The 15,954-nt window shown below is 40.2% G+C and overlaps 1 protein-coding gene across 1 annotated transcript in view; it reads right to left on the bottom strand.

The window, feature by feature from the left end:
• Positions 1–10,685: 10,685 nt before the first annotated feature.
• LOC124161383 overlaps positions 10,686–15,954 on the bottom strand; it is a 486,573-nt gene continuing 481,304 nt past the window's right edge. Inside the window, exon 3 of the mRNA XM_046537699.1 lies at positions 10,686–12,022. Coding sequence (XP_046393655.1) covers positions 11,610–12,022 — 413 coding nt within the window. The 3' untranslated portion in view covers positions 10,686–11,609. The remainder of the gene's footprint in view (positions 12,023–15,954) is intronic.

Genomic DNA, 15,954 nt, shown 5'->3' with positions numbered 1-15,954 from the left:
ATGGAGAGGGTGAAGTGCCCGGAGAGGAGGTGAAACGAAGAAGTGCTGGACATGGTGGGTGAGGAGAGGCAGCTTTTAGATGAGATACGGAGGAGACAGAGGGTATGGATGTGAGGAGTTCTTAGCGGGGAGAGGATGTTGAAAACGGTTTTAGAGGGTAGAAAGTTAGGTGAACGAGGGAGGGGATGGAAGAGAATAGGATTTCTAGATAGATTGGAAGAGAGTAGACCTTATTGTGAATTGAAGAGGGCAGTGCTTGAAGTAGAGGGAGGCTCCCAGAATACTTCTCCAGCACTCTATGGAAACCTACCTTAATCGGTAGAATACTATAATAACACTGGTTGAGGGAGTTAAAGAGCTTCGTAGACAGTGGGTGGGACCCTTAATACATTTAACCCCAGTATGGGAAAAGGGAGGGGTGAAAGACAGGGGCAGGGTAAGGATATGGGAGGGATTTGGGGAGTGGGAGGGGGAGGAAAGGGCCCCCACCCTCCCCTCCCCGCCCCCCACTCCGTCACTATTGATCTGGCAACAACACTGCCTCCTCACTCCTATCCCAGGGAGAGGGGGGGAGGTTTATAGGGCGATCAGGGACACGTACCTCGCGGGGAGAGAGGGTGGAATGTACGGAGGAGGTCATGGGGTTGTGTGTGAGGAGGAAGGCGAGCCAGGAAAGGTGGTGTACATGATGAAGTGTCCGAAATGGGAAAAGGGTGGAGGACCCAGGCCAGAGAGGATTGCGTCCTTCGCGAACCGTTCGCGACGAGCGGATCGTGCCCCCCGTCAAGAAGCTCGGGCAAGGACCTCAGGCTCAGTCCTTTGAGAGCTGTTCGCAATGAGCGGACGTTAAGTAACCAACTAAGGAAATTGCTCCGTCATGAGTCGTTCACAAGATCCGATATTTCCCCATAAAGAACCCCAGGAAGAGATTCGTTCTTCGAGAGCCGTTTGCAATGAAAGGGCCATGCCCCGTTGAGGACCTAAAGCTGGAGGTTGGTCCGTCATGAGCCGTTCGCAAGATCCGATCGTTCTAAAGAACTCCAAGCAGGGACACATCCTACGAGAGCTGTTCACGATGAGCGGACTATACCCCGTTGAGGAGCAGAGGCAGGGGATTGGTCATGAGCCGTTCGTAAGATCCGATCGTACCCGGTAAAGAACTCCAGACAGGCATCCGAGATATATTCGCAATGAGCGGACTTTGACCCATTAAGGAACCATGACAGGAGATTGGTCCGTCATGAGCTGTTCGCAAGAGCCGATCGTGCTCCATTGAGGATCAAAGTTAAGAAATGGGTCCTTCACGAGTCGTTCGTAATGAGTGGATCGTGCCCCGTGAACGATTATCCCCGGGTACACGGGCACCCAGAACAAAGGCGGTTGCCATTCCGAAGGACGCCGCCCGGAGTCTTCTTCACGAAAGGTATCTGTGCACGTGCCGTATTGCATCTCGACAAATTGGGCTGAAGCCACGAATGTGCAATATGTACTCGAGCACACGTATTGGAATATTCAGATAACCTTCGATTACACTGGTGAATGTTTTGTGTGGAGACAATTTGGTGAGGCCGCATCCCAAATGAAAGGGTTAAGGGGCGTTTAAGAGGACCTCCCTATAAATTGGGGCCCGTCAATCAAGGGCTCTCCGATTGTTAAGCGAAGAAGGAAGGGCGCCGAATGATAGGTAGGGTCCCGCTTAAAGTCCGTAAGCTCACTCTTCTAAGATGCGGTCTCACGAAGTCCCTCGAAGCACGCTTTCTAGTACCAAAATAGATGGTCAAGAACCAGGATAGGTTCAACAGCACCTTTTTATTCGCAAGAACTGGAAAGGATGACCAACGATGGAGATAAAGGGGTTTCTTAAGAAGATTACGAAAATGCGTAGGATCAATAGAATTAAACTGCTGGAATGAGCGGAAAGCAGCAATGATTGCAGAAATAAGGACTCCTGTTAAATCTCTGGCGATTCCATTCGAGTAATATATGTAAATATGAAATAATAATCATGAAGTTAATCCACCGGAGAAACTATTTGCGATACTGATTCTTTCGCATCGGAAAGAGTATGATGCTGATGAAAACATGTTTAGCGAATGGCCCATATTTTTACGTCAAATGGAGGATCAACGCGACCCGACCGGGTCGTTTTGACCGGAGATGGCTTAAGATGAAATATTCAGAGCCTCATGGAATTTTTTGGGACGCACTGGTCGCAAGGTGACCCAAACTGCGTGAAAAGAAGAAACAAATAGAGAGGAATATTTACAGTGACTGTAAGAAGAGAAACAGAATAAGTATTTGTAATAAAAGGAACGTTTCGAAACGTTCAACGATCGGAAATGATGCAAGGGAAAATATATCATAAAATTTACATGTAAAATTTCCTAATAGAATCCCTGAAATGCGTAGTCGCTTTGTTTTCTGCTCCAACAGTAATAATGGACTGTAACAAGGAAATGTATAAAATCATTACTGTGAGAATGCAACATATTTGACAATAATACGATGACAGCGACTTAGTGATACTGATGGAAGCTGTTGGAATTAATAAAAAGCACTAATTCCACTGCATAAAAATATTTAATCTGCTTAAATTCTGTTGTTTTCATTAAAGAAATTATATTCCAGGAGCAAAACGTAAGATGGCTCTTCGTACCAGGCAAATTACATTCTGGGTAATAAGCAGACAATTAAGCAGGAGTGTTAAAACGTGATTCAAGCTCAAAGATTGAGAGACGCCTTCGCTAGATTTTCACTGTGAGCGAAGTGGAGGGACAGAGTGTCAGGAGAGATTGGAATATAGTCATGACACCTTCAATTATTTCTATACCCTTCCCTAATTTAAGGTGTTCGCTCATTACCTTACAAGAATTAGCTTTTTCCATTTATAGACTCCGTTCGGATATGGTTCAATTTTTAGGTTCTTTGCTTTTCATTCTGTCTTGCTTTGGCGTTCACAACATAAGCGCAAAGCCTGCGGGTAAGATAAATAAAAAAGGGGATGCTTTATTGAAATAATAAATCCGCATAAACTCTCTACCGGATAAGTTTGAGGGGACGACACAATAAATGATGTATCTTGGAAAAAACGATGATTAATTTTGCACCACAATCGTTTGAAATTCCAATCCATACGATGTTATTTTTATCTAATTATTGTAAACGAACGGTTCTTAACTCCAAAAACATAAGTGAAATCAAGCATAGGCAAAACTTAAGGTGATTTACGATGGAGAATAAAACCATTAGCTCGATCTTATCTGAATCCACACTACCTCAACAGTCAATGATTTGTAAATAATTTTCTCGATATTTTCGAGGGTGAAATGAATTTCCAATTCTCCTGCATGGCGACGAATTCCATAATTTCCTCAGACACCACGCTCAATATATATAATACCGTCCTCAGGCAGCAGGTAGTAGAGATGGAGCAGCGATTGTCTATTTGAAAGTCGTGATGAACAATCGGTGCAAAATAAAGGTTGTCAATCAAGCCAATGCCGTATATCAGTAGGGCAATAGACATGAGGCATTACTGATGGAGTCGAAGCATTTAGATTGATTGCTACAGCTTCTAGCAAACATATTCCTTCGAAATGGTATTATAGATGGAATATTAAGTATCTATCGAGTGAATGCATGATCCATTGCTAAAATTTGTACCAAACCCGTAAATAACTCCACTTTTACGCCATAAATAATCCTGTGAATAAAAAATTTGCTGGTTAGGAGTTTTGAAAATATCAAAAACATAAGTGCAGCTCAAGATAACAGAATAATATGCATATGTACATTATCAATCAAGCGATAGCAACTTATTCAGGTATTTAACAATGGAAAGCGTGGAACGACTGCTTTGCGGCTATTTATCTTAGTGGACGAATGAAAATTTTGAGACGGTTGGTTGATGTAACAACAAGTAACATGATTATTCCTCAGATACCTAAACCTATATTAAAGGCCTTCAGAAGACCACACAATTGTTGAGTTCCATTGTGACTATGGTCCTTTACTGTAATTATTAAATGTCAGGAGCTTAAAGTATAAGTCGGGGTGGCAGAAGGTATGGTTCCCTTTTAATTATGTTTGCCACCTTATCAGATTTTAGCAAATTGATAATTACAGGAAATTAAAGTTGGTATACGAATATAATTTATTACAACACGAAAAAAATGTTTCTGCTGGAATGAAAACAAATATTAATCGGAGCATAATAATGTGCTGAAAATTCAACTTAGGCCAAAAGTAGAGGAAATGAGATTCCTCTAATCAGAGTCAAACAGAGGCACATCACGCAATTTCAAGATAAATACTGAGTTTTCTTCGAAAATGGATTGGGTCATAAAAAGAGGGAGCTATAGGATAGTCGAGCTGTGCGGAAAGATAAATTATTTTAGTATCAACAAGAAACTACTCTAAATTTATTCATGGTGTTGATAGCATTAGGAATAATGGGAGGTTCTCAATTCTTTCGGTAATTGAATACCTAATCAAGGGTACGTTTCTGTCCCTGAAAAACATTAACAGTAGCGGATCCTAACAAACAATCCCAAGCAAAATTTTTTCAAAATAATCATGCCTCTTAAAACAACAACTTGATTTAATGTTCACTCATCTAAACACTGCCAGTGCTTCAGCAACCGAAAAATTAACTATTTTTTCATAGACATCATCCTTGTTTGCCAAGTCATTTTTTTTTTACACTCACTTGATTCATATTCAGGATCCATCTTTCTAGCAATGCACAAACACTAACATTAGAATTGGTTCATACATAAGGCTCATCGTATGTATTTGGCATGCAGTCAGTTCTGTGAGGCCAAGATTATCACTTTCCCCTCGCATTTTTTGAAAGGCATTTTGATGCGGAAACATCAGGGCTGAAACGTTTTTGTAAGCGCGGCACGGAAGCTCTTTTGTTTTTACGACCTTCAAGATACTTTCGGGTGATTCCGTGGCAGACAGCAGGTCATCCTATCTAGTTTTACAGCTCCTTCCCGGAAGAATCTTATTTTCCACTCAAGCCCATCATTGTAATGAGTCAGACGAATGTTTTTTTAGCGTTGCAAGTTGTCTTCGCAAGCATCATAATGGTTCGACAGCTGGAAAGACTGAGGTGGCAGCAGATTTGTGAATAACATTGCCATAGAAGTATTAGAGTCCTACTTCCATGGGTGACAGGACGGCCGCCGGAATAAAAAACAACTTATAGCCACTTCTCATGCATTCCTGAAACGCAAGCGTAATAACGGGAAGAAAAGACAACGTGGATTTGTTTAAATATTGAATGTTTAATGCGAGGGGAGGAGACAAAATATTTATATATGTATATATATCTATATATATTTATATATATTTTATGCATAGACTAATATGTAATCCTTTAATAAAAAACGCGCTAGGCAACCTTTTAATTCATAGCTCTATGTATATATTATACTTTATTTTTTTCCCAACTTTACAAAATCGATTTACGGAAAGCACACTCGGTTTCCAGACCTCATTTATTGGGAAGATTTAACAGGGTGAAATGCTGATCTATTTACCCGCGATAACCACTTAATAACTGGCACTTCTACCGTAGTTCTCTGGAGGGGTACTCGGTGTAACTGTTTCGGTAATGTCTTCATAAGGCTTACAAGGAGCTGGAAGCTTCTAGCCACTTAATTCACGATGAACTGATCAACTTAATGACGCAGGGTACGTTTAATAATGCTGCAGTTGCACCACTCAGCAGTGCTTAGCCAGCAAAAGAAGACAGATTTGTCAATGACAATGATTTCTCGTTTTACGAGGAAAGCAGTTCAACATTCTTGCGGTTGCTTCCTCTAAAAATCTCAGATTCACAACCTGTACCCACCATTTGTTGTAGGAAATCATGCTCTCTCGAAGTGAACCAAGAAAAGTCGAAACCTTCCCTAAGAACAGCCACACAACGAAATCCTAATGTGATTAGAAAGGCCATCACTCAGCACATCAAAGAACTCAACATCAATGTCCTTGGTCAACTTAAGTACAATCTACTATTCGCGCCATCTACGGCCCTAAGTAAGGGCACCAATGAAGTACTGGTGCGCAAATATATTTCTCCATCTTCTCTAAACAGAATGTGTACATTATTTCTTTTTATGAGAAAAGACAATAGCTAAAAATCACCACGGATGTAATTTTCGGGAGAAATAAGTGCGTTTAGGCTTTGTTGGATAAGAATTTTGCCCTATTAAGGAATCATATCCCTGATTTTTAAACAGCGCAACATGATATAAAGGCAATACTCTTGAATGGCTACATGAACTTACATCTCACTACAAATAAATATCCTACCAATAATTTCCGTTTTATTTAAAGACACTTTCAAAAGAGTAATCTCTAATTACGAGTTCCGTTTCTATAGTAAAAAACCTCACCAATAACATCATCCTTACTTTCAATATTTCAAGATAAAATTCAAGCCCCAGATTGTTCATCAACAGAGAAACACCGTTATAGCAGTATTTATTAGTGCTTTGAAAAGAAGACTGAATTATATCTGTAGTTAAAAAAAATGTCGCAAAAATCTGAACTAACAGCATGTACTTTATCAAATTCTCTGTACGCACTTTGAAAGAGAAGCTTATGGAAATACTATGGAATCCATGATTCTTTAGCCAACAAATTTACATTTCCAAATTTTCTCAGATGATAAAATGGTCGTTTAGCTTCGAAAAACAATTGCTTGATTTTAAATAATCGGAAAATAGGTATGAGTGAAAGAAGCTTACCTAAATAAGAACTTATTAACAGGTCTCGAACTAATTACAACGCTCAATTACTCCAGTTGGCTTTTGCCAGTCATAGTTGAAATTTGGAAAAAAGATAGAGATTGGAAATCAATTGATTTTCAACAAAAGGTAGAAATAATAAATTGACTAACTGGGACTGAATTCCTGAAGATTTTAGACTTTGATTCAATAAATTACATATAGTGTTTATATCTGCTTCAATGTATCACCTAATTTAATACATTTTATTCAGATAGAAAATAGATATCCATGTCGAAAAAAGTTAGCATTTCAGTAAATGTCATTTGTGGTTCCTACATTGATGTCGAAACATTCATTGAAAAACTAAATGATGAGAGCATCTTTTAATTCCCATAAGTTGACTGCTGAACATAAAAATATCTTGGCTGTGACTGGCAGCAACGTAAGGTTTCAAATTCGTAATTAACCAGCAAAAAAGTAGTATTTAAGGTCAGTGTTATTATTTAATTAGTTGCCGAGGGAATATAGTATTCTTCAGATTGGGGAAATACTACTGGCCACTTCACTGCTTCAAAGTACCGGAAAAATGTACCGCATCTCTTAAGAAATGTAGATACATTCGCAACTGCCAGCAAAAGAAAACTTGAGTCTCACTTGGGTCCAAGTTGGATGGAAGCCCAGTCTCCAAACTCTTTGGCCTCGTTTCCTTCATAGAGGGACGAAAGAAGTGACAGGCTTTCCCAGTACCTCAAGTTCGTTTCTGCTTTCCCCACGTTAAATACTAGGTTCAAATTCTTAATCTCCTAGCGGTATCATGATCATCTACCTTTTTGATCTCTGCCTCCCCGTCCTCCCAAACCTGGAAGAAAATTTTTCTCTGGCCTCGACAATCCCAATTATATATTTCAAGAGGCTAGCTTTTGTTTTCCTTACAATAACTTTATGGAATATTAACATGATATCATTGTTTCAAAACTCATACGTGTAGATAGGTAAAATAACTGGCTGTTTGCTATGTTATCAGCACAAAAAATTATAGTTGGCGATAAATGTCCGATTTAAGTTATGACAAAGGGTGATCCACGGGCATTTGATCCTTAAAAATGTTTGGAGGCAAATGAGAAGAATTCTAACACCAGTAGATTGGGTCAAAAGTGATCGTAGAGTTTAGGAATGATTTAGTGCTAGTAACCGCGTCGCTTGCAATATGGTTGCAGCCTAGAACGTAGAGTTGCCGACTATTTAGAGAACTACCAAAGCATCGTGAGCCAATGAATTAAGAGTAATGTAACTGCCAAATCATTCGTTAACATATCTAGTCGTTTCCCACTGTGAATCAATTAAACAATACTATTTTTTAGATATGACCGGGAAGAAACAGTGCTGCGGAAAGCGTTCAAATTATGGTCAAGTGCTTATGGTAATCCGAACATTTTTGACGGCCAGACTAAAATAAGACAAGTTGGAAAATAGCAATATACTTCAAATTACTATGTCACTTTCCCATTTATTACAAAGTATCATGTTTAAAATCGTTATTTTAAACCCTTATGAGGCGATTAATGCCTTCGTGTTTCTAGGATTCCAGAAGAGTGCCCTCTCAAAGAATAATGAGTCTCAAGATTGGCTGAGTGAGTGATGCTTTCCTTTCTAATAGTGTGTCTTCCCTTTACTCTTCAATGCTCACTCTAGGTGCAATGTCGCAGCCTAGACTAAGTGCTGTTAGCTACAATGGATAAGTAACATCGGCGATACAACTTTTGATAGTTGACAATAATCACAGCAACCACAACTCGTACTTTCGAACTTCATCGTTCTATTTTGAGAGGTGAATATTTTATCATTAAATATAATCCTTCATCATCCACGCGTCTTAGAACCCCACATACCTTTCCCCGAACCATTACAAGCTTGCACTACTTTTCCTTCTATTTGTCATTACTCAGCTACTTTTATGAATTTCCTCAGACTAACATTCGCCAATTTCATTAGGAATCTCTTCAACAGCAGGAGACGTTGGGAGGCAGAGCGAAAAAATGTTATTCTACACACTAATTGAAAGCTTTGAAGGGACTGGGCACTGAAAAAATCAATTGGCACATAGATTGAGAAAAACTGAATTAAAAAAAAATGCATGCCTGTATTTTTCAATGATTTTGCAATGACTGCAACGAGCGGCGTTTCTTATTTTTGTAAGATGTTCTGTTGCACATGCGGTATTTATTATTACAACTCTTTGTAATCATTGATGTTGCGGTGATGCCTTCGGAAATATCTTTTCGGTTCACGGAGGCGATATCTAAAATATAAATAGGCATCCTCAAACCTTCAAAATATTCGCACAACTCATTAACCACGTGAAGAGGAACTTGAAGAGAGTTATTCCTTATCCGTTCCCCTGAAAATGTACATAATACTCATCAAACTTATGGTGTCTCACTGAATTGTGATTTTTGGGTAAGCGTTTTATGGTATAATGGTGTTTCTTTTGGAGTTTTCAAGAGCACTGAGAATTGGTATACGTGCTGATTGCATTCCAAATATATTTGAATGTTTGTATGCGTGAATGTGTTTGCGTTTTTCTTTAGTCAAGAGTGTATACATAGGTACGAGTGTGTGAAAATGTTCTCCTTGACATTTCCTTAATAATTTACTTCTGGTACTTTGGTGTTATCTAGATGCCTAGAGTAGTTAAGTAAATATTTAATTAATGGTAAACGTGCAACTGGACACTCGTCTGTAAAAACGAAACGAAAACGTTTAGAAAAGAAATATATATAGTCAAGGCCATTCCTCTTGAGGTACTAGAACTGAGGGGGGTATTTTTTTAAAATCCTCATTGGAGGAGGCACCTTATGGGGGTTCAGCCAATCAGGAGGCGTTGAATGATTCGCAACAGCTAATACATTTTTTTCTGTTTACAGGAGGCGGGCGGTTTTGCTCAGGGGAAGGTTTCATGAAGTAAGCATGCGGGTTCAAAGAAATGAGGTGTGATCTGATGGCGTCGGAGGGATGGGTTGTCTTTGAAGACAAATTAGGACTTTACTTTGTCCTTCCCATCGTAGCAGCTATATTATCGTTTGGAAATATACTAAAGCCAACCTCCCTTGCTTAATTCACCAACCATCTAGGAAGAGAAAATATAATTTTGAAAAAAATAATAATCTGGATATCTGCAGATCTTGGAAATGCACATTGTTATACAGGTAAAAATTGCATTTTTTCCCCAAGCACGCCTCAAAAAGACAATTTTTAACTTTTTTTCATTAAAGTTAATTCATTTTTGATCTAACAATATATAGAGAGAGATATAGAGGACTTGAATGGGCCACCAAAACACCGATACGAGATGAAATTACCCCTTCCCTAAAAAATCATTGTGTTAATTAAGACGTATTTTGTAAACTATCTCTCCAAATCTCTTTGGAGCTCGTGATATAGTATTTTTTTTAAACTCTAAATCTCTGTGTAATTAAATGTATTTTTCTTTTCACTACTCTTGGGTGTAATGTGCGTGTGGGAGCGTCATAGTTGACTCCATTCTTCCTCCGAAGAGAAACTGAAAAACCTCTCTCACAAGATCCTCCCCCTGCTAACACCACCAGCCTTCCTCCGAGAAAAGAAATAAGAAATTGACAGATGACTAACCGATCCTGAATCACCTTCTCTTATTTTCTTTTTTTTAGACTACCATTCAACGCTTTCCTGTTTGAAAAAAAATCTTTTTCGATCCGCCCAATCCGTCTTCTCATTCCATTCAGCGATACAGGGCTCGCAAATACCTTTACATGTATGTATATAGATATATATAATATTTTATATATATTTGATTTGTAACTTTTGTTTCACCATAGCACTGCAATTTCATTTGTTGACGGAGAGGGCGAATAATTCTCTCTATCAAAACACGGGCACTTATTTCCACCACTTTTTTTCGACACCTTCAAGCAACAATATTTTTTTAAATAAATCCTTCACTTCCATTTTAACGGTCACAAAGCCCAAGTATCCGCAATCTATACCTCAGTAATGTCTATGTATATGTGTAAATATACATACAATCACACAAAAACACTCTTTCCGATATCTTTACATATCCCAAACCCCCATTTTTTTCAAATTTAACTTCACCCCCGATTTATTTCCACCGGCCAGCCAACAATCAAAAAAACAACAGCCAATGCAATACCCAAAACATCTTTCCCGACGTCTTTTTTTTAGTAAAAAAAAGAGAACACCCGGTTTCTTCTTCATCTTCCAAAACCCTACAACACATCTTATCTTCTTTTCCCCCTTTTATAAGCCTTCGGAGCACGCATGAAAGAACAGCCGATGCAATTTTTTTTTCGCGGGACACGAAAGAATTCCCAGAGAAGCCCACCATCACTCCCTGCACCACATATCCAGAAAAAAAAGATCAACTCTTTCGACGCACCATCAACAAATCTGTTTTGTTAATCCAACCTGCAATCTTCAATTCTTTCGTGAGCGATGCCCAAACGCAACGGGTACACGCTGAGGGAAACAGCGGGGGTGCTTGTGACACCCCAACACAATACAGACACCGACGGCGACCCCTCCTCGCAGGTTCTACCCTCACCTCGAGAAATAAAACCAAGCCTTTTTTTATCATCATCACTCCCGCTCCAATTCTTGCATGCTCCTCTGGCACAGACATCATAAGCATCATCCCTCTACCACCAGGTGGAACACCCGGAAACACAACGTTGAAATCCCCCGCAATATTTTGGCCACTGGCTCAAACCAAACACTCGCACCGATAAAACACACCTCTGTCCGTCTTTTTAAGCCCTCCGGAAAAAAAATTCCTCGTACCAAAGTTCCCTATACCCCCCAATCTCACTATTATGTGTACTCATAAACGAAACGGAGAGATAAAGTTCTTCTCGCTAGACATAACAACAGACCTTGCAAAACTAATAGTCTCCAACAATGCCCTCCTCCCCGTGACGACGCCGAGCGGGGGCTGCCGGAAGTCGGGTGCAAGGCCTCCGCCCCGCCCCCGGAGTCGCCGCCACCGCCGGGGGTTATTGACCGCAGGTAGTTGCCCCTTCCCCGTAGGCAGTGGAAGCACACGCCCCTCCCGTTGTTGGTGACGGCGCGATCGCCGGCCGGCAGCAGGAAGTCCGAGGGAGAGGGGGCGGAGCGGGGCGGACCCAGGGCAGCGGGAGCGGCCGGGCAGTGGGTGTAGCAGCACCGGCGGTGGTCCCCGTACGCCGAGTTCTCCAGCTGGACCTCGATCTCGGGGATGTTCGGATCTGCAAGGGAGGAAGAAAGACGTGGACTGTGAAATAAATGCAATGCAATTTTTGCAGTGAAACCTACGAAAGTGCATGGCATGTTCTAACAGAATGTCCCGCCTATGAAACATTAAGAACCGAATAGAGAATAAAACTTCAAGAAAAGCACCTTACTTGGACTCATAAGTCACTGATAAATACTGAAATACTAAAAACAACCAGGAGAACTATTAATAAAATCCTGACTAACAAAAGAAAGTTGAACCAAGATGATAATGCATACACCAAAGCACAAGAGCCAAGCAAAGAGAAATGGACTTCCCGATGAGCCTTGCCCAATTGGGTAAGGGGAGGGGGACGCTGGCCCCATATTAATGGGGGAAAGAAAACTAACACGATCAACAGTCGATAATTTCTCTAAGGCAAAGAAAAGCAGCCTCCCGTTTATAAGTCTACGACTTGATAACGGGAGGGGTGGTTGAGGGTCTGCGGGGGCTTTGCCTCCGAATCCAGTGTGAAATAAATGAGTTCAATTGTGTTTGATGTTGAAACAGCATGCTGAATAAAATAATAAAAGTTATCGTACTGCCCACTAGTTTATTAATAACACCGCGTTTTGACGCTTAGTGTCATCACCAGATAAAATAAAAATAACATGCTACAGGAATGTTATTTCTATTCGAAATGTTATTTCAATTTTGAAATAACATGTTATAGAAATAAACTTTCTATAGCATATCATATCTATTTGACCTGATGTCGAGATATGGCGTTACAGCATGCTGAATAAAATGATAAAACTTATTGCACTGCCCACTAGTTTATGAATAATAACAACGCATTTCGACGCTTAGCGCCATAATCAGGGAAAGCAGAAAAAACATGTTATTTCTATTTGACATGATATAGAGATATGGTGGAACAGCATGCTGAATAAAATGATGAAACTTATAGTGCTATCCTCTAATTTATTAATAATAATAACGCGTTCCGACGCTTATCACCACCATCACGGCAAATAGAAATAACATTTTATTTCTATATGACGTGATCATTGCGCTAAGTGCCGAAACGCATTGTTATTATGAATGAACCAGTAATAGCTTTCCTTGTGTAGGCTTTCGCGGAGTGGCGAAAATTCAGCGGAGAGCAATTCTTCTATTTGTATTCCTTCAGATGGAGCAATACTCCTGTTTGTCTTGATAATAGCGCTATAGCCGTCGAAACTAGTCGAAAGCAAATAAAAATTTGTGGAACCGAACTGGGTTTTGTTTCACCATGAATATCTCATCGTTCCACCAAGTTACGCCAAAATCAGTTGATTTCATTACGGGATTTGCACCGCGTGTGTGCCCATCTGCGTAGACGACTGTTCCGCCGGGATTGCAGCTGGATTCTTCACTGAAGTGACCTCAAGAAGCCAGCTGCAAAACCAGCGAAACGGTCGTCTACACAGATGGTCACACACGCGGTGTAAATCCCGTAAGCCTCTCCGCTGAACCAGTCTTAGCGTTTCATAAACGCTTATCGTCAACAAACAGAAATAACATGCAATTTCTAATTGACCAGATGATGACGCTAATGCCTCATACAGATTACGATTGTTTCGGCGATCGTTGGAACCATTGTACATTCACACAATACGACGGTAAAACTTGTGCTGCCCTGCAGTGCTGTAATCCTGAAACCTAAAGTAAACGAGAAACTGAACGGTTAGCAAAGCTGTTCAGTTGCTTTGGGTAAAGATATTATTGTGCTAAACGCTTATTTTTCGTATTATTCTTCTTAAGCCCATGTTATTCCATACTGGGATAACATCATGAAAAAAATGTAGCGATGGGAGCTTTTCGTCTTTCTCTTGTCGCTTCCCTTTCCAGTTCCGCAGCGCCTAACCATCATAAAGTGGCAACGTCAGGAACTACGTGAACTATTGTCCGGACATGCATTCACACGGCAACTATCGTTTGGACGATCGCTGCGGCAATCGTAATCTAAACGGGGCATAAGGGTGGAAACGCGTTTCTATTATTAACCCATTATTCCCCAGACTGAATGTAGGGCATTTAACTTCGGTTGTTTCACATTTTTCGATTTATTTTGGCCAAATTAAGATGAATTTTTGGATAAAAAATATTTTCATCACATTATATGATTTTCAAAATGCTGCGTATACGAAACGCAGGGAAAAATCAGTTAAATAAGTACAGAGAAAGTAATTTTTTAAAAATTAGCTTACATCTTTTATTTTTTATCTTGATTTGTACACTCGACATCTTCGCCGGTATTTATCACCGTCATCAGTATTCCTTTGGAAGAAGTGCCCCATTCTGCCTTAACGGACATGCTGGGGTATGTCATTTTTCCTAGGGTGCCTCGTATGTGCACATCGATTTTTTGTGCCAAACGCCATCAGTCATAAAAATACAATTATATGAATGAAAATGTTGGTGGAATTGACAAAATTAGAACTAGAGATACTTCAAAAGAGTCAGTAAATCAAAGAAAAAATTATTCTGAGGTAGACATTTTTTTCTGATAATTAGAATTCAATAAAGTTGCGTTAACGGGTTAATAAATGGGTTAATAAACCAGTGGACTGTGAAATAGACATCTATCATTTATCAGGCAAGAAATTTACCATGCCGGCCTCGGTGGCGGCGAGATAAAGCCCTTGCCGGCCAGACAGGAGGTCGCGGGTTCGAGTCCCGTCTGGGTAAGTTTCCCCGAGCAAGGGCATGGTTGTTTGTGCACGTTAAATTTTTTACATATTAATAACCCCGGTGTATAAGGCCGTATAGAACTGTTTTCGGTGGTATGGAAATAAAAATAAAAAATAGTGGAAATTGTAGAGTTTTTCTTCTCCGTAGGAAAACATATCTTTTCCGTAGGAACATTAAATTAAAGTTTCTCTAGCAGTGGTCCACGTTGCCCTAATGAGGCGTTGGGATTTCCCTATCCCCATCCCCTTCCATCCATATCCTCACTCCGGAGGCGTCGGCGGGCTCCCTATCGCAGCTTCTTTCCTTCCCTTCCAAATCCCTCTCCAGGATGACTAGCCAAATAAGTCTCGAATTTGGTTCCAGGCTGTGGTGGTTTTAGCCTTCTAAGGGCCAATCCTGGGTACACTACCCAGGTTCGTCCGAAGCGTAAAGGAACCTGGATAGCGTGGTGGTCTGCGCAGTGGCCCAGAAAACCAAAGGTCCATTGTTCGATTCCCCGTCCAGGGGAATTTTTTCCTCTTATTGTTAGAAATTCATGCATATTTCAGTGCGGTTCATACAATCGGCTTCCAAATGTTACTCGGAATTTGAAATCGAGGTGGCCGAGATCATACGGTGGAGCGATGGATAGAACAGAATGCAGAGACTACAGGACATTATTGCTGGTATTAACATGTAGGACGAAAACAGACTAAATAGACTACATGACACTATTGTTAGTGGTGAGCCTACAGGCTAAAGAGACAATTAAACACTAAATTGCTGGCGGAATATCGTATATTATGGAAAGAGATTAAAAAAGGTCAATTAGCATAATTCGAATCGAATATACTCGGAGTGCAGTGAAACCAACGGATCTGATAAGGTGCGATTACACTATGTAATATGTTACATAAACATGTTACATATAACATGTTTTACGAAAAAGTTACAAATCCGTGTAACAAGTTACATGTAACATTGTGTTACAAAACCAAAATTCGTGGTATGTAACAAGTTTTGATTTCCCGCACGAAGTGGGAAAATGTGTAACATGTTACAGAAAAGAAGTGAGGCGCATGGTGGGGATAGTAAGTTGAAGGTTGGTCTAGGATTGAGTCTATAACATGTTACTTGTGCATATTTGGCTCCGCTGTACTCTTGTTATAAGACAAATGTTATAAGTAACTTGTTACATGTAATTTGTTTATATAAGAGGTTACATAGTGTAAACGAACCTTAAGGCATGTA

This window comes from Ischnura elegans, chromosome 6, assembly GCF_921293095.1.
Source record: "Ischnura elegans chromosome 6, ioIscEleg1.1, whole genome shotgun sequence".
NCBI lineage: Eukaryota > Metazoa > Arthropoda > Insecta > Odonata > Coenagrionidae > Ischnura > Ischnura elegans.
The sequence above is the reverse complement of the archived record's forward strand: the minus strand, read 5'-3'. Positions and strand labels throughout refer to the sequence as shown.